General features: G+C 42.5%; 1 protein-coding gene and 1 non-coding gene across 2 annotated transcripts; both read left to right on the top strand.

Moving 5' to 3' along the window:
- The first annotated feature begins 8,809 nt into the window (after positions 1–8,809).
- TRNAK-CUU (transfer RNA lysine (anticodon CUU)) lies at positions 8,810–8,882 on the top strand. The gene has a single exon. It is a non-coding gene; the product is annotated as a tRNA-Lys (tRNA).
- A 2,360-nt stretch (positions 8,883–11,242) lies between these two features.
- Positions 11,243–13,716, top strand: LOC147884019 (uncharacterized). Its single transcript, XM_087398131.1, has 3 exons — positions 11,243–11,327; positions 13,226–13,387; positions 13,547–13,716. Exons 1-3 carry the CDS (start codon positions 11,279–11,281, stop codon positions 13,714–13,716), a joined length of 381 nt encoding a protein of 126 aa, XP_087254257.1. The 5' UTR covers positions 11,243–11,278.
- The last annotated feature ends 5,850 nt before the right edge of the window (positions 13,717–19,566 follow it).

Below are 19,566 nucleotides of genomic sequence, written 5' to 3'. Positions count from 1 at the left end.
TGGTTGCTTACCAGTAACATAAATGCACTCTGGCCTACGATTATCATGTTCCATCACCATAGTAGGAGCAGAGCCTCTCCTCCTTCTAATTTGGTTTGCTCTTGATAGCCTTTTCATTTCAAGTGTCTAAAAAGGATCCTCTATAACACCGTGGGCAACATCAAATAGCCTCTTTGTTGTCACATTGCTATAATCTCCTACCTTAATCCTCTATCTTAGTTTTTCCATAGCGGGTCCTGTTCCCAAATGTTTGCCTACCATGTAGGCATTGTAGTGTGCACTTTGGAGCATAGACATTGCCAAGTCTATAGCAATGGCCTCATATAAGCTTATTATTTAGCATACCCATCAGCAACCCTCATTGAGTGCTCTTTGATAAATTCATAGCAAGAACAAATTCGATGTCATTATGTTGTTGCATGAATGATCCCACCTATCCCACCATGCCAACTAAAGGTACATGGTGAAGAGAGAGAGAGAGAAAGGGTAGGCCAGGGAGAGAGGAAGTGATACTCAAAGAGAGACATAATAAAATGGAAATGAAATGACTAGAACAATGAACCAAAATGAAAGTACTCACATGTAGACCAAAGAGGTTGTACCTTGACACTTGATTGATTTGACACTAGACAGGTACAACTCTTATATAATAGAGCATACACACACATATGAACATTAATGCATATGGGATAACTCCCAATGTGACATGTGGCATCCATATGACACACTAGACTAGAACACACCAAACTGACTCAACTTGGCTTCATATTCTAACATCCCCCCATGAAAGCAAACCATTGGCCTACACTGAGAACAACAAAGGTTGCCTACCCTATGGGTAGATTGGCTTTAAGTGCGATTATAGCATGGCTTACAACTGGATCCACTCTTTCCAACACTTTTCCAAAATCACGAATAAAAACCTTAACTAAGGCAACTATTGTTTGGACCCTAAATGCAAGCTGAATTTTGTGATGGAATACATTTCTGTTCCTTAGCTCCCAAATACCCAATATATCATGGCCCTGATGTATCGCTCGCTAGCAGCCAGCGTCAAAGGGAGTTTGAAGGTGTCCCCCAAAATAGGAAATTTCCATTGTGAACCAATTTTGAAACCAACCATCAACCCAAACCGGTGTATTGCCAGCTCAAGTTTCTTCCACACCTCCCAGGTCACCAAGAACCTCCAGAGTAAATGCCTTAAGTCGTCACAATTGTGCTACCACACAGTACACACCCTGGATCAATTTACATCCTCTTCATCAATTTCTCTTTCACTGACATCTACTGATTGATGATCTTCCACAAGATAAATCTAGCCTTCCCCCCTATGCAACCTTTCCAAATATCTTTAAGACGAGCCTATCAACGTGCCTCAACCCCCATTTCTTATCTAGGGAATCATACAACCCCCTTGAGTCCATCAATTGTTTATACAGTGACCTGGCAGGATCTTGTGAAGGGCATTCTTACCAAGACTCCATTGAGTAGCCAAGTCATCACTGGAGAGTGCATAGTTTGAGGGCCAATCTTCTGGAATCCTCTTGATAACTACTCTGAGGAGATCCCTTTACTCGTATGTGAGGGCATACTTTGGTTGCAGTTCCTCTTTCAAGAACCAATCTTACTTTCTGGGTTCCACACATCCAACCAGCTTCGAACGCCCTTCCTGAATAGGCTCCTAGCTCTAACCATATCATGCCAAGCGAGGGCATCTCCCTCCCTAGCCAATGCTTTACTCCAGCAAATGGACTCCAGGAGGCTGGCATCTCACCTCGTAGGCCTTTCCAGTCTCTCCATTTCAAGAGATTATGCATTGCTTCCCAAGATTGAACGATTTGGGGCTACCAGGTCCTACCCCTTAACTGCAACTAGCAAGTCGAGAAAAGTTTGTCGTACTAGTTGAGACCTTTTCACCATCCCGCTCCTTTTTCATTCGAATTGGTAATGAGTTCCTTGGTCACCTCCACCCATGGAGCTGAGTATCAAAGACACGTGCCAACCTCTTGTTGAGGAGGGTGATATTCCTGAGTTTAATGTCTGGCATCCCTACCCCACCTTGTAACTTTGGAGTTTTCACGGGCTCCCACGAGATGTAATAGAGCTTCATTTGACCTTGATCTTCTGCCCATAAAAGCCTCAAAATAGAGACTTGATTCTTGCTAGTGGGTTTTATTGCCATATCGATTCAATATATGTAATCAAAGCTATAAGGATATGTGTTAACCCTATGGCAAAACAAGGGCCAGAAGTGCAATCTAGAGCAACAACGGCGAGATCTTTGTGTGTGTAGAGTAGCGGCGGCAAAGCTCTTCCTGTAATATCTTGAGCCTGAAAGATGGCTTGATGAATCTTGAAGGATGAGTATAGCCAAAATCCTCTCTAGAAAAGATCCAATCATACTTGCAAAATCAGGATCTAAAGAGAGAAATACCAAAAGCCTACACTTTTTAAGGTCGTGTAGAAACCCATAAGGTCCCCCCAAAAAGTGAAGGGACTCTTGTCCAAAAGGTCTTCTACAAAAGAAGTCCCACCATGGAGGTACCTATGGATTGTGTAGAGAACAAAATATATAAATATTCTCAATGGAATGAAGCTCCCACTCTTTGGGGTTTAGTATTCAAGCTCACTATTGTATTCATGTGATTAATTTCCATTGCGTCCATGCTCTCTTACACTATCGTGCTCTAGCATGCCCTTACCCTTGCACTCCCTACCCTTGTACTCCCTCCTCCTCCTCTCTCCTCCTGCCCCCCCCCCCTCCTCCTCCTCCTCCTCCTCCTCTCTCTCCTCCCTCCTCCCTCTTCCTCCTCCTGCCCTCCTCCCTCCTTCTATGGGGGTTAAAGGCCACTATACCTTAACCTCGGTTATGTACAATACTCAAACACATATATATATGGATGACATAGAAGATTAGGGTGTTCTGCACCCACCAAAAACTTGTGTGGCTTTCTCTTTTGGCTCTTCCTCTCTCTCACCTTCTTCCATTCCTCTTCCGTTATTGAGATCTCTCAACTGGTATCAGAGCACGGGTGTTCTGAGCCCAAGTGTGTGCCTGGAGCCCGAAGTCTACTGCTGTAGCTCTGTGGAAGGAAGGAGAAGATCCATTGGGTGACTTTATCTACATCTTGGTGTACAGAGACCTTGCGGAATCATTTGGAAAGTTCTCTGAGTGGTTTTGGAGCAAAAAGGACGTTTTTTAATGATTCCCTTGTTCCATTCGACTACTGAGAGACCGGAATGACCTACAGAGGCAACCATTGCCTGCTTTTGGTATCCATTGCACTTCAGGAGTTAGAAAACACCTTCATTATTGAATTTGGCATAATTTTGTCGAATTTTTGACTCAGTGTCTCTGCTTCAATGTTTTTTTGCCAGTGTGTTGGAACTCGAGTTTAAAGCAACCATTCGTAGATCTATCAGTTCCGATGGACTTAGGAGGTCCTAAAACTTCTATGTTGCTCATCATTCACACTCCGGTGGTGTTTACAAATAGGTCTATTTGCAAAACGTTTTTTGGTCCGTGTGTTGGACCTAGTGATTTGGACCACGGTTTTCAAAAATGTCTATTTCATTGCATTTTAGAGGCCCCAAAACCCCTACCTTCCAGCTCTTGCATGATTCCGTGGAGATTTAGAGAAGTTTCATCTCTCTGAGGTGCCCAATCGTCTATTTCTCTGTCAAAAATCCATTCAAAGGTTCAAACCTTTGATTTTTGGATTACAGGTCAATTGCAAGGGTTGACTCCCTGTTTCCCATTCATCGGTTGGGATTTTGGAGTTCCAGCAGAAGAGAGATATTTGTGGATTGTCTTGCTGAGTTCGATTATGTAGTGACACCCATGTTTTGAGGCATCCCAAGTTCTATTTTCACTAGCGGTCATTGCTGTAGGACCGTGATTCCCACATCACCGAGACATGATCGGACGAGGATTGGACAATGATGTAGAAGCAACACATTCATCATGAAACAGCCCTCGCATCCACTAGGCATGCTCTGAGATGTAGAATCTATCTTATCTTCTAGCACGATAGTCATTCTCTCTTCTCCTATTACTACAAGTATACTACGGCAACCCATTAGCAAATCAGCTCCCCTACATCTACAAGGCCATGACCAACAGTTAGCTCTTCCCAAGCGTCCTGTTCCACATGTGAGAGAAGCACCTGTGTGTGATCTATCTTGGAGGCTCTCAGTGTAGTTCCTATCTCCAATGGTCATCTATCAGAACATAATTAAGTTATTGCTGGCACATACATTGGCAATTCTAAACTCAAAGCCTTCCCTCGACACAACTATGCCTATAGGCCACCACTCTTGAATCCTGACAAGGCCCAAATTCTTTCTAACTAACACCATTAACCGTGCTCTTCCTCTCCTTGGGCAATTGGCAAACACTTGGTATCCCAATAGATCAAAGGCAACCACCATCTATCTTCACATCCACATTTCACCTCTGGAAAAAGAATCACACATAGTTTCACCCTTCTAATCACAAGGAGGAAACCTTTTTGTTTCACTCGACTACACTAACCCCTCACATTCCGAGACAAAACAAAAAATCTTGACAAGGGACCTACACTTTGCTCCCCGAACTTACCTCTAATTTGTGAGGGCCTTGTAAGCATCTTTAAAGAAGTTAAAATAATTTTCTCTCCCTGCATTTGCTCCCCTAGCAACTTCCTTGATATGCTTGGACACACTTCTTGAATGGGCCAACGAATTTCCTTCCAAACCTTTGATTTTTGCCTATTCTTTTCTTCAAAATCCCACTTGCTATGTTTGGCTTTGGGCATCTCTTGCTCTCTAGCATCACCATTGAGACACAACATGGTAAGATGCCTCTCTCCACACTCACTTTCCTCTTGTGGAAACCAAATGCCATCTTGAACTTGAGTCCGAGAGACCGAATTCTGAGAGACCGAATTGCGTATCGTGCTCCTTTGGCTATCTTTCTCATGCACTGGATCCACACAATCATTCTTCTATCGTTTCGTTCTTGTCTTCATTCCTGACAATCTTCCATTCTTCTGGGCTCAGTGGAGTGGCTACGTGCTTGGGGAGCTAGCATCGAGTTCACCTCCTCAATTTTGTGAGGTGGAGGTGACTCACGTCTCATCCTTTACTTGTCCCTCTGATTTGTTGGTTCTTCTTGGTTCGACGTTTCCATTTCCTTAGTCTTGTCACCGAGTGCCAACACTATGTTGGCTGGCTTAAGTGGGGCAGTTCTAACCAAGCCGTTTGCAAACGTAGCATGCGTCAGGAAAGGGGCTAAACTTAACCTATTGCATGATGATATATCCATCCATGAATCTAATGTCAATGAAGTTAGGGATAGGTTGAGTCCTATCCCACAAAACTCACCCTATCCCACAGATCCCACACCTTCCTCCTTTCAATGGGTAGCATAGACATTGGAGGATTTGCAAAACTTTGCCCAAAGCCGCTGCTAGTTTTCTTAGTTTTTTATAGAGATATGACGGGATATTTGGGAACTCAACCCACACCGGGCAGTCCTACAATAGAAAGCAATCCACACGAAAATTTGGCATTCAAGCAAGCACTAAAATAGGGGATTTGGAAAATTAAAAAACTCGACCCACCAACTCGTTGTTGCGAATCGTTTTAGAGATACACCGCAATAAGAAAAACCCTCTACCTAGGAACCTTACCAAAAACAGTTACTTGGAAGCTCACACATAAAGCATGAACTCACAAAGTTTCTCCACTAATGGGATATGATCGATGAAGAAGAGGTAGAGCCCTCCTCTGTTCAATTTCTCCAGCTCTAGGTGAACATCATCTAGCTCAAGCTCACACACTGTCCCGTGCCTTTTGCCTGCTTTGAACCAAGGTTTATGCTATACCTCCTTCGCCCTTCTGCTGTCTCAGCCAACGGTATTCTTCCGATCTCTTTTCTCGGGTAACGGCGAGAACCCCCTAGCATCTTCTTAGTAAGGACTTCGATGTAAGGATGATGGCTACAATTTATCATTTCTTTCCACAAGGCTATCGTGAGGTTCCTTCGAACCTTGCGCCTCACCATTGAATAACTCCGCTTCCACAGGCAGGGAAAAAACCACATCCTATATAGTAGCCTTACTCATACCACTTGGACTAGACAATAGACTTGAGGGATCTCTTCGAGGTTGCTTCAACAAAACCCGAGAGCCCCTTGCAGTGCGTCTACCATGTACTAAGCTCGAGAGAACTGAGAGACCTCCTCACTCAAGACCTCTTCCACCTCAAAACTAAAAGGAAGACTTTGGGAATGTGGATCCTCCGTTCAGGAACTTAATTAGTCTCATTAGAGCCATCTCTGTGGATTTTCTCTTATAGAAGCATATCTTCTATTATCTCATATGTCTCCCTTGTAACCATGGTAGTTATGAATTGATCATATTCTTTCCCTAATCAATTTACATAAATCTAAACCAACCTTGTAGTATCAAATTAGATTAATTTAAACCAATGTAAACCAAACTTGTGATATCAACTTTATGATCAATAGCATCTAGTTGGTCTACTAGGTCGTTATGAGCAATAGCACCTAGTTGGTCTACTAGGTCCTTTAGTCTCAACAAGTAGTGTTACACTACTTGATTTAGATGATCCTCTCTCCACGTAACATCAACCCCCTGAAGGGGTTCTATTTCATCCTTCACATCAAATATGTTCTTGACAATCCATGTTTGGTATGATTCATAATTTGTCTTAGGGTTGTATTGATGTCGCCATGTCATAGCTGAGATAACACCAACTCCCTGAAGGGGTGCTACTAGGAATTCTTGCCTATAGGGCTTGATTAAGATATCTAAAATTTTGACCTCCGTAGTGCGGGTGTATTTTGTCTCAATAAAAGAAGCCTTAATTTTATAATGAGAAGGGACTAACTCTAGATTCAACAATGACAAATACATTTTTGAAATAAAGTCGTGTACGGCCATCATCATGTGAAATAACAACTTCTTTTTCATTAGTAATGCCTTTCATCTTAGAAGTGCATGACAACTATACTAACCTTCACCTTCATAGTGGCTTGGTTGCATTGTCCTTGATCATGTGCAACTTTGCGGTCGAAGTCTTCTCTCTTTTCAAACAATCGGCTAATGCATGTCCCTCTTTGTACACTTGTAGCACTTTCTCTTCTCAGAGTTTTCATCATTTGTCTTTAGGGGAGAACCTATTTTCTATGAGACAAATCCTGTTCTAAGTTTGAAATATGGATTTTTATCAAGCTTTTCTTCTTGTGGAGGAAGCACTCTTCTTCTTTGGGAAATCTCTTAATAACCATAGTAGATTTTGTGTTAAAGATCAAGGGGTCTACAATTTCTTACTAGGTATCCTCATTAGTTGGTAGTACTCTTTGTTCATGTGCTCATTATATAAGATCCAATGTGAGATGCTTCATCTTTGCAATGCGACATGCTTTATCCTTCCACTCCATTAATAGCATTATAATTTTTTATACTTCCTTAGTGTAACCTTCTTGGAAACTTCTATTGCCTTTGGAGCGATGATTGGTATAGGAGAAAGAAGAGATGCAGGTTGCTTCTCATGACCCAAAATCACCTATTCAAGCTTGGTATACTTTAAGGCATCATATAGCTCCTTCATACTCAGCAATGTCTTGCATTTGTCTACCATACTGCTTTAAGGCATCCTCTTTTAAGAAAGAATGTAAAAGAACCAACAAATCTCCAAGTTTGGGGTCACCATTGCCGAATCTTTAGCTCTTAAACTCTTGCAAGTACACATTTGGACCATCCCCTTGATTTCCATATACTACTATAATGTTTCTCAATCCTTTAGCACATTCAACTACCATTATACAATCATCCAACTTATGGATTTGTATAAATCAGATGGAAATACTAGTAAGGAGGCATACCAGACCTTATAGAAACATAAATTCAATGTTTGGAGGTCCATCTATTTAGAGATGGGGCTATGGAGACCGCAATATTTGGTCAACTTGAAAATTCAATTACTTAGTTGTTAATTAACATAAGTTAGCCTGTGCCTCAAACCCCCTTAATGATGGGGCTATGGAGACCCCGATATTTGGTCAACTTAAAAATTCGATTACTTAGTTGTTAATTAACTTAAGTTAGCCTGTACCTAGTGATGCATTCCCCCTTTGTCTTGACGTGACAACCTGATGAAAGCATGAGAAATGAAAGGAGGAGTGGGAGAAAGGAGTGGGAAGAAGGAAGAGAGCGCGGGGAAATGCAAGTAGGAGAGAGCTACTTCCCTTCAAAAATGACATTGACGTGGATGTTTTATGATTTCTATTTTTGTCCCCATTTTTTCTCTCCCTTTCTCTCTCTCTCTCTCTCTTCTTCTTCTTCTTCTCTCTCTAAGCTTCCATGTTATTTCCTTGGGGACATAAATCGCTATAAGCTGAAATCCCACATAATTGTAGGGACAATCGTAGGGGAAACATGTGTATTTTCGACACGCTAACTAAATTCCGGTTACATTTGGTCTTCTATGCAATATATATTTTGGGGTCTAGAGAATTGAGAGAGCAAAATGATGCAGAGCGATTGCAGCCCCGCATAACATGACGAAAATTAGCTCATCCATTCTGCAAGCAGCAAATGTGCCTGCTGAAGCGCTGGGAGTGCTCATTTCCTGCGCTTGGCCAACGATGAAGTCGTCTATTTTGAAGCGAGCCTCCTCAGGCTGCTTCATCCTTCTCTAGAAACGTTAAGCCGTTTGGCAAAGTGGTCGCGCACACGCATATGCCTACGTCTGACTCTACAACGTTGAAATATAAAAAACTTTCACTCGCTCGGAAACATAAGCCGGCCTAGCTCAGTTGGTAGAGCGCAAGGCTCTTAACCTTGTGGTCATGGGTTCGAGCCCCATGGCCGGCGGTTTTTACCACTCGTACAGTTTGTATCTTGCTTTCGGTGGTTGTCCTCTCCGTCTCCACCATTTTATCCCTCTTTTTCTCTTCTTTCTATTTTTGTAGCATAGTCACACAAATAAGTGGCAAACAAGGTTGGCTGACCAAAGGCTTAGGGTGACACACAAGGACCCTTTAACAAAAGGCAAGAAGGACAACACTATTGTTGTGGTGGCAATAGAACTCTTGCCCAAACTTTTCAAAAATCCGAAAAAGGAGAGTCGATTTGGGTATTCTAATTGGCAATTTTTAGAGGGACACCTTTGTATCGAATTGTCCGAATCAAAAAATCTTTGAACCAGATTACACCCCAAGCACTGGTCATTTCCTTGACTTTTATTTGAGAATATAGTGCTATTAAGCATGAATATGGCAAAAAGGGTCAAAATTGCTTTAAATTTATGAGGAAATTAAATTTGAGAATGCTATGAAGATGAAAAGCCTTTGAAATTTCACACGCTTTCCACCGTGTATACAATCAGTTCTGAGAAAAATTTCATGCAGGTGTAGTGCAAATGTGTTGAAAACCCCTTGTCTATTTGGATTTGTGCATATAATATGCTGATATCTTTAATAATCTGTGAAGCTTTATCAAATTAGGGTGGTGGTCAAAACCCCATCTATAGGTAGAGCTTGGGTGGGAAGCTGTGAGTGAGCCTTGAGTGAACTGCGAGTCCTAAGCTCCCATCCCTTGCATGCATGGAGAGGGTCAGAGTAGCAGGCTTCCCCATGGAAGCTTGAAGCATAGGAGGTGTGAGAAGTCTTTTCATGGTCTTTGCGAGGACGCCCAGATGAATGGCATTAATCAAGGTTGGTGACGTGGCCTATCAACCTCTCTCGAAATCGGTGCGAGCTTATGGTTCATCGGATCTGTGGGAAAGCGGTGTCTTCCACAAGGTGGAATGCAGACTCCAATTCGACCCCATCAAGAAAGAACTTGAGAAGTTGGCTAACGGAGGTGTGTACATGTTTTTCATTGGTAGAGTCCCTACTTTTGGTGAGCTTAGGGAGTTTCTAGCTTTGGAGTGTGGTGTACCTACGAAGGGATACAATGCACGCTTTTTGGGCATGGCTCGTTATGTTTCGGAGGAACTCAGAAACGATATCTTGGGGAAGCCTGTTCGCGGGTACAGTGGTTCCCATATTTCCATGGAGCCCCAGTTTCAGTATCGATCAGTTCATGTATAGAGAATGCCCACGCTGGGTGGAGTTTTCGTCCATGCCTTCTTGACTAGGATCTAGTCTAAATGTTATCGCAAGTGTGCTGGGGAAAGTCTTGGTGATGCCAGACTCAACGAGGAGATTGTTCAACCCAAAGAGGGCTTGGCTACTTTGGGATCGTAGCCAAGAAGTTGCAAGCTATCTTAAAGTTTGCTTATTGATGAAGTGTGGATTTCTTAGAAAGGAGTGTTCGTTCTTTTCCCGGACTCCCGCTACTTATGTCGACGACAAACAAGCCACTAAGCCAAAAATTGCCCTACGAAAGAAGAGAACACCAAAATTACCTCAGGTGAAAAGACTCAAGATGAGATGGCAAAGTCCTCACAGGAGGACTGTCGATCCCATCCAACTCCTCAACTGAGAGACATCTCGGCACGAGAGAAGGAGATCCTCAACTCAAGCCCTCAGTGTCATAAGTTGCAAGTGAAAGACCTTTAGGTGCAATGGAGGTGACATAAGAACATACATGATAGGAAACCAATACCAAGCTGGATCGAGAGCCTAGATCCGTCGACAAAAAAGATAAGTCGACAGCCCCTCGGCTTCTTAGTCTACAATCGTCGGTGCATGCAGCCTCCATTGGAGTGGAACCGGGAGGAGAAGATGAAGAATTCCCTAATGCAAATCATCATAAATGATTGCTGGAGGAAAAAGATGGTGTGGGAAATCACCAACGGGAGGCGATTCCCAACCATCGATGGATGCGGGGATGCGGATGGCGCGACACGTGGAGGTAGGTGAGTGGACACATGGCAGATGCGGGGAGGTGGATTCTGCAACACGTGGCAGTAGGTGAGTTTGCACGTGGTTGGGTGTGTGGTTTGGACTACGTGTAGGTTATTTATTGGTGTGTTTGTTTTGTTTAAGGATTTGGGGTTTTGTTCGTTGAATTTCTTTTGATCTGACGATTGTTGTATGTTGGATGACACGTGTTGCATATGGGTGTGTGTTGACGTGTGATTGTCTGGTTGGTTGTTTGTGTGCTTTTTAGATTTTTGTTTGTGATTGTTGGATCCTGTGTACTCTACGGTTGGATTTGGATGAGGTTTTGGTTAAACCCTTTCGTTGTGCGTTGTTTGGTTTTGTTTTCTGCGATGGGGGTTTGAGTCTGTGCGATGCAAAGGGGTTTGATGGTCTTGTTGGATGAATTTGCATTGTGGAGGGGTTTGGGGCTGCTCGAGTTGGATGGCTGGTAATCTTGTTGGGGTTGTGTTTGTGAGGTATTGCAGTCGTGTTTTGGATGGGTGGTCTTTATATATCGGTGGTTCATTGTTGCGGGATTGTTGCGATCACTTTGCTATGGGGACATGGAAGTTGTTGACGGTCCTTCTTTTTCGTTGGGCCTTTCTTAGATTGGGGTTTCTTGTTCTTTTGATGTGGTGGTTGTGGAGGATTGTTTGGGTTCTGAGTGTGCAACTTCTGATGGCATGGATGTTTGGGTTTTTGTTTCTTGTCCGAGTGTGCATTTTCTGCCCTTTCTATGAGAATGAGGAGAGGGTCGTCAGGGAGGGGGGGTTCTAACCGAAGTGTCGTCAAAGATGAATGGGCTCGTAGGCATTTTGATCAGTGGAGGAGAGTTAATTGGCTTGATACAAAGGTGAGGTTAGAGTGTTTGGATTACAAGGAGCTCAATAGCATGCTTACTGGTTTTCTTTTGCAAGTAGTTAAGGTGGATGGGAGGTTGTATCTGCCGTGTACATTGGTAGGAATGTTCCGGTGTTTTGGGAGGATGTTGAGGAGGGAGTAGGAAGTGAGGGGAGTGGCTTTAGTGGTTGAGGTTCCATTCGATATTGGAAAGAATACGATCTTCAAATCTAGCCAAGTTGCTCTTAAAACTGCAATGAATCGATCTATTCAGCAGGGTGCTGGTGAGGAGGAAGACAGCGAGTGTGTTGTTGGTAAGGGGGAGGAATGGAGAATCTTGGAAGACATGGATTTTCGTATCTATCACCCATGTGTAGTTCAAAGAAGGTTTGGTTATTATTGCCTTTCGAGATTTTATATCAGGGGGGGGGAAGAGCTTCGATGTGTTCTGAGGTCAGACTTCATTCGCAATACCGACGAGCTTATGTGGAGTAAGTCGTTGCTTGTGTTTTGGTTTTTGTAATTGTTGATTGTGTCTTTGTGCTATACTTACGTGTGTGTGTGTGTTATTTTGTAGGTACAATGAAAGGATTAGCAAGAATTATGTTGATATTATAAACCGATATCAAAAGACTGATTTCTATGCAATTGTTCGGGTTCATGAGCCTGACGTGATTTTGACATATGAGCAATTGGTGTGACATTTGCCCACTATAGAGGATGGGGTCCCTAATTCGAAGTATCTCTTTCTACAAGTTATAGATAACTTTGCTACTGAGGTAGGTTGCTTGTTTTTATTTTGTGTATTGAGATCGGTGTATGCATGTATTCTCTGTGTTTATATCAGTGTTTGAATGCATCTATGTGTTTAGATTTATCAGCATGTATGTAGGGAATGCTGATAGTGTTGTTTTGTAGGTTTGGTTCAACACAAACCGTGTCAGCGAGAAGGGGTTGAGCAAGTTAATTCATTCCATGTTGGGTACTGTTAAGTGTGATAATAACGGGATGAGAACTAACAAGAGTGTGCAATCATCTACTATCACTCGCTTAAGATTATGTCAGGTGCCGGAGGAAGTAGGATAGCTTGTGACAAGTCATAAACAGGTTTCAAGTTATAGGATAAGAGTAATTCTCTCAAGGTTGTTGTTGCTCAGTCAATGATCCAAAGGTGCTTCAGGATAATGTTAAGTTGTATTTAGAGAGGTTGATAGAGTTTTTTTTTCTGATGGTCAGGATGTTGTTGCTTCGGGTGTTCCTGTTTCTTCTGGTATGTGTGTGTATGTTCTTTTGTATTTTGATTTGTTTTGTTTTTGTGTTGATGTTGTATTCTGATTTCTTGGTATTATTTTGTTTCTGTAGGTGTTACTATTGGATTGGTTGTGTCTGGGAGACTTGTCTATGATTTTGGACTCTGTTATCATTACCGTAGATTGCTCATGTGATTTTTGATTGATTTTCTTTGGTGGTGTTGTATTTATTTTGTGATCGTGAATATTTTCTTAGGGGCTCTTGATGGTGGTAAGGGATTACCTTCTGGTGTTGCTACTGGTTCGGTTGTGGCTGTTGTTGTTGTTGCGAGAGGTGGATTTCCTTGTATTGGATGTGTGGAGAGTTTTTGTGGTGATCAAATTGGAGGTGATTTTGGCAAGGTTCATGTTTTTGCAGGTGTTAGTTTAGTTCCTATTGATCCTTCTTCTGGTGGGGTAGAGTTGGTGTAGCTAACGGATGTTATTTTGAATGCTGTTGCCCCTTCTGACGATTGCATTATGTCTCCTTATTTTGTTGATGTTGGCGGCAATGGTAGTGTTGGTTTGTCGGATGCAGAAGCTTCTCCTGCAGGTGGTGTTCGTAGAACTCTGTTGGATGCTGATTTTAGAGCTCTGCATGGCAACAATGATGATATTTTGTTGGAGGAACAGTCAAAAGTTAGTCCTGCTTTGAGATTGAGCTATCGCGGGGGTTCTATCTCTATTCTTCACGATGGTAACAATTGATGTGTGGAGTTTATAAAGAAGCTTTGATGTTGTGTTTTTTCATGGTTGAATTTCCAATGATTTTCAAGTGTCCGGTTATTCGGAAGTGTGCTGCAATTGGTTGATTTGGTTGCTTGTAAATATATGAATAAAGTATAATAAAAGAATGTGTTTTTAAAAAAAAACCTATGTTATTCTTTATGGGAATTTAGTTTTAATGTGTTGTTTAAATTTATAATCGTTTGGAAATTTTAAGATTGTAATTTTTCTAGATACCTTTTTGATCGTGGATTACGAGTATGAAAGTATTTAGATCGGATGACAGAGATGGAGTTTCTATCAACCCCAGCCGTTGACGGCTCCAAGAAACCATTATAGGAAAGCAATCAAGAAAAACCGGCTGGGGCAATTTCAAAGAAAATTAAGAACATGGCTAGGAATGTGGCACAAAGTAGGAAAGAGAACAAGTCCCATTTTCATCAAGGTGCATGCAAAGCACTGGCCCAATAAGAGCTCCACGGCAAAGGGGCTCCACCGATGCACATTGGTTTCATGGAATGTGAGAGGTGTTTGTGACAAAATCAAGGAGAACACTTATTGTCGAGTGATAGGTCAATGGAAAGCTGAGGTAGTTTTGCTACAGGAACTCAAATGCGGCCACTCCGATGGGTTTTGGATGACCATAGAGAAGCTCTAGTACTCAACTAATGTCAAGAGCCCACCAGAGAGGAAGAGGAGGGTTGGAAATTCTAACTAAATCATGAGTGTAGGCGAAGGAACTATTTTGTGATGAAGCGAGTTGTGTGCTAGTTGTAGAATTAGTTGTTGGGGGTGTTGAGAGTTGTGGTGCCATGAGCACATAATTAGAGGCTAAGGTATGGTATAGGAAAGAATTAAAGTAGCCACCCTAGGATGTGGACAACATGATGTGGAGATGTGGATTGAGGATATCCACAAGGAGAGATGTGGATGAGAGGATCCCACATGGTTTGACTATTCTAAAGGCTCTCTCTATATAAGATGCCTATCATGTATTGTTGATCATATATAGATTGAAATAGATTGAGTCTTTCCCATTTGGTTTCTCTCTCCTCATGTTTTTCATTATATGCTTTGAGCCTCCGTAGTCCTTACATCGATCTTATGTACACTAGGCTTAGCATGATCCCACTTTCTTGTCATGGTATCAGAGCAGGTTTAGCTAAGTCTAGACTAGCTTTAGATAGAGTTGAGAATACTTTGTGAGAGTTCTTGAGTGATTTCCGTTCATGTTGGCTTGCTAGTTTCCGTCATTCTTCCACTAGGTTCTACATTGAGAGATAAGAGGTGTGAGAGTCTAGTTAGAGCTTCAACAAAAGCTTCTACAAGCTTATGAGATCCCGTGTGCCTCCACCTTCAACGTCTACTATGCCATGACTCCATCAACCGGCTGCGACCTCTACATAATAGGCAAAGATGCAGAAGAAGGGCGATGAGAATAGACAAAAACGATCAAACAAAGCTCAACGCAGTTCTAAGTTCCATGGATAAGCGGCTCCAAGGCGACTCTCAAGCATTCAATCAAGAGCAGCTCCAACGAGCTCTATCGGGCGGCCATATCACAGTAGCAGCAGCTGCCACACACACACGAAGCAGCTCGACCTCAACGGCTCATCGGCTCAGCCTTGCCTATGCCCACTCGACCTCAACGACGCATCACAGCCGTGTCTCGAGACGATTGCTCCATCAACTGCCTCCATCACGGAACGTCATTTGCACCTAGCTCTAGCACCGACAGCAGCGACTATAGCATAGAGCGCCTTCTACAGACAGCTCTTGGTACCCACCACCAGCGCACGGCCGCGACGGACTCCCTCCAATCACTAGACGGCAGGCTCCCTCTCCACGAGATTCTGCATCTCCAATGCAGCAAACGGCCTCCATCCTTCAGCATGGCTTCGTTCGACTCCCAGCAACTCATCGCATCTCTGCAAAATCGGCCGAACGCGCCATCTCTGTTTCTTAGTTTCTCCACAAAGTTCTCTAAGGTCTTCACAAATTGACACGTGGCATTTTTAAAACCCCAATGAGATAGGGTTGGTTAAGTTATTGTCTGGTTAGTTTAAGATAACCTTGGTTCACCAGTGGATAAGGTTGGTTAACCTAACTGTGGTTAGGTTCAGTTGCTTGGTTTATTTGAACCATGGTTAAGTTCATGTAGCCTTGGGTTAAAAGTGCCACATTACCAAGTGCCACCTAAGCACAGAGTCCCCTACTAAGCACAGTATGGAATTCAGCATGTGAATCCCTATGCCACATCATCAAGGCCCCCCCTCTTCTTCACGGAATCTTTGACAAGCCATAACTTCCAATCCAGGAAGAATTTGCACACGCTCCAAAAAGGAAAAATAACCAGTTTTTCGAGCTCTACTTGCCTGTCAACTCAAATTTTCTGTATGCAATTAGACACTGCCAGATTTGAAAGTATAATCAACTGGTAAGACCTTTGCAATGGCAATCCGCACCCCAACTGTTGAGAAGTTCACTGGGGAAGGATTTCACACATGGTCTACACAAATGAGATATCTCCTGATGCACCAAAAGCTTTGGAAGACTGTAAAAGAAGACATACCCACTGCACAAAATGATGCTTGGAAGGAAAAAGATGAAGCAGCACTATCACTCATTGGATTACACTTGGGTCCAAACATAATTCATCATATAGACTCTAAGGATCATGCCAAGGATGCATGGGATGAGTTGAACACAGTGTTTGGTGCAAAAGCCAAAAACCAAGAAATCCATCTTGAGATTGAATTCTATGGTATGCACATGGGCTTCAATGAATCCATGGCACAATTTGTCAACAAAATCAAAAGCATTATGACTCAACTAGAGGGCATAAATGCAAAAGTAGGAGAGAAAGATGCACTTGCAATTCTCCTTAAAAGCATGCCTGTAGAGTATAGTGCATTGACAACCACTTTGAAGAATTTGCCAGATCCAAGGTTTGAAGAATGTGTATCCTCTCTTCTCGAAAAAGAAAGAGAGTTGAAGGCATCGACATCGACATCGACATCAACACACAATAGCTATAATGAAGAACAAGCACTATTCAGTAAAACATCAACGAAGTGCTACCATTGTGGAAGGATGAAGAACAAACCAAAGTGTCACCATTGCAAGAAGCTGGGACACAAGGAAGAAGATTGCAGATTGAAGAACTAGCAGGTCAACTACATAGCATCGTCATCAAGCCATGAGCCAAAAGGTGACATCAATGAAATGTATTGAGAAACAAAAAACCTTGCCAACCTTGCCTATGTTTTGTAATCAAGCCTGACCACCTGAGAGTAGCTATGAAAGCACCCAGGGGAGGTATTGACATGTAAAAGCCACACTTGACCACCTTAAGTAGCAATGCATGCACTAAGGGGAGGTGATGGAATGTAACTCACATCTGACCACCTTGCAGTAGCCAAAGGATCATGGCACCAAGGGGAGGTGTTGAGAGTTGTGGTGCCATGAGCACATAATTAGAGGCTAAGGTATGGTATAGGAAAGAATTAAAGTAGCCACCCTAGGATGTGGACTACATGATGGAAAAGTATGGAAGTATGTGCAAATCAGAATTGGGGAGCCTATAAATTGGAAGGCCATTCTATTGGGGATGCTCTCAAAACACCTTACGCCAAATGGAGACTTCTATATGGATTTCCAGGAATGCTTTACAATTCAGTGATGAGACCATGCATGCTGATCAACTCTTTATTAATTGGTATGAATGCTTTATGCTTACTAACTAATCATTCTCTACTGTGTCCCAGGCTAAGTTTCTTTTGGATCAAGAGTTCCATAACTATAATGACTAGGTTTCCCAACTGTAAACAGAATTGGATGAGCACATTCAAGAGGTAGGAAGATGTTCTAATGTAGGAATGGACCTATAAGCTCAGCTCCTCCCTCCACTCTATCCACTCAAAGAAGAACCTATATACGAGAGTACCTCAACTGACTTCTGTCTCTTAGCTATTTATCCTCTATGCATAGGACACTACTGAATGCTGCTGACATATCAACAACCCTCAAATTGATCCTATTAACTTCAGAAAACTATCTCCCTTGGATTGTCAAAGACTCAATCGAGGTTCACTTTTTGAGACTTTGCCTCTTTTTAAAGTTATTTTACTAGTTTTGCTTTCTCTTATTATCAGAAAGAGGTCATTTTGTATGCAGTCATCCCTCTGTAGAGGTGAACTTTTTGTCAAGGTATGACAACATTGTAAAAATCATATGATTAGAATATAATCAAATTTTCTTTGCCCAAAAAAAAAGAAGAAAAAAAAAGAGATAATGCAAAACAAAATCTTTGAGTCTGGTGTGACATTACAGTGGGATGGGATGCATGTTTTCTAGTCATCAAACATGGTCTTTTGGCATCTACCACATACCTGGCCTCTCTGTGGCGCTTCAAGAAGACCCATTGGCTAGAGATTGATAAGTTGTTCTAATCCTTTCTTTGGTTGGAGGATGGGGAAAGAAGAAAATGGCATTATGTGCCGTGGGACATGCTGAAGGCCCCAAAAGTACCTGGAGGGTTAGGAATCTCGAACCCTCACAAGAAGAACATTGCTCTTCTAACTAACTGGATGCTAAGTTATTTGAGTCCCATGCCCCATGGGTAGTTGTGTTAAATGGTTTGCAGAAAGCTATCAAAGTAGGAGTGGGGGATGTGGAAGGAGGTGAGCTAGTATGATGTCATTTGTTCAAGATTCCCTACCAAAATAGTAGGTTCAAATTTGGTCTCTGGTTTCATTAAGGCATGGAAATTGAGTGGCCATGTGATGTAGTAGAAAGGCTGAGATGACCTAAGAGGGGATGCAAGCTTGCTAGAGAGTATTTGGTAGAGTTGGGCATTTTCTGTGAATGATAAGCCTGTGGCTTTTCTAGATCTTCCTCTAATCCAAGGCATGCACAATAAAGGCCTGAGATGTTGGCTTTACATATGAGACTGGCGCTTAGCCTCTTGGAAACCCAAAAGGTAGATTGTGGATGAATTCCACCTCAGTAGCAACAAGTGGAGAGTCCTTCATCAAGTGCATGAGGCGGTGGGCGAGATTGTCCCTCTAACACCATCTCGGCCTTGATTAGCAGGTAAATCAATGGGGTAGTGGGTAAGTTGGGACTCAAGAGGTTTTAGCCAAAGTGGTTTACCTAAGTCTAGTGGAAAATTATTCTATGGGGGGTCACCTAAATGCCAAATGGAAACTGAGGAGAGCTCCCATATGGTGGAAGGATATAGGGAGGATGCAAAGCAGATAAAGGAAGCTTCCTCCTTTGGAAGGTCCTACATAAATGGCTGCCCCTGAGGGGGCACATTTCAAAGTGGAAGAATATCAACTCCCTCTGCTTGCTCTACGGCAGGGCGGCTATGCTATAGAAGATGTGTTACACCTATTTTGGTCTTGCGTGATGGCCAAGAGGGTATGGAATAAGATGGCCGGCTTGATCAAAACAATTGGAATGATGGACAAATTCAACTTATACGCAAAGTGGACGCTAGTATTGCTAGGAGAGACGAAGAACCCCCTTTCAACCTTGTTTGCGTGTTGGCCATATATCGGGGTCGCAAGTTGGGGTATTTGGTGTGTGAGAAACAAATTAGTGTTTGGGTCTTCAGTTAGTGTAGGAATGAGGGTAGAGACCATTTGGAATCTGACCAAGACAACCCTGGCTACGATAAGACAGGGGATGAGGTGTTCAGTGACTATCTTGTAGACTTGGGTCGACGTTGATGTGTTTTGTGCCAGCTGGCTGTAGGCTATGGGGAGTACCCCCAATTTTTGTATTCTTGCTTGTATTTTTCTTTTTATTAATATTAAATCTATAAAT

The sequence above is a fragment of the Dipteris shenzhenensis genome, chromosome 27 (genome assembly GCF_047967505.1).
Source record: "Dipteris shenzhenensis isolate YYH24624 ecotype China chromosome 27, Dip_SZ_1.0, whole genome shotgun sequence".
Taxonomy (NCBI): Eukaryota; Viridiplantae; Streptophyta; class Polypodiopsida; order Gleicheniales; family Dipteridaceae; genus Dipteris; species Dipteris shenzhenensis.
Note: the sequence above shows the minus strand (reverse complement) of the source record. Positions and strands in the feature narration are given on the sequence as shown.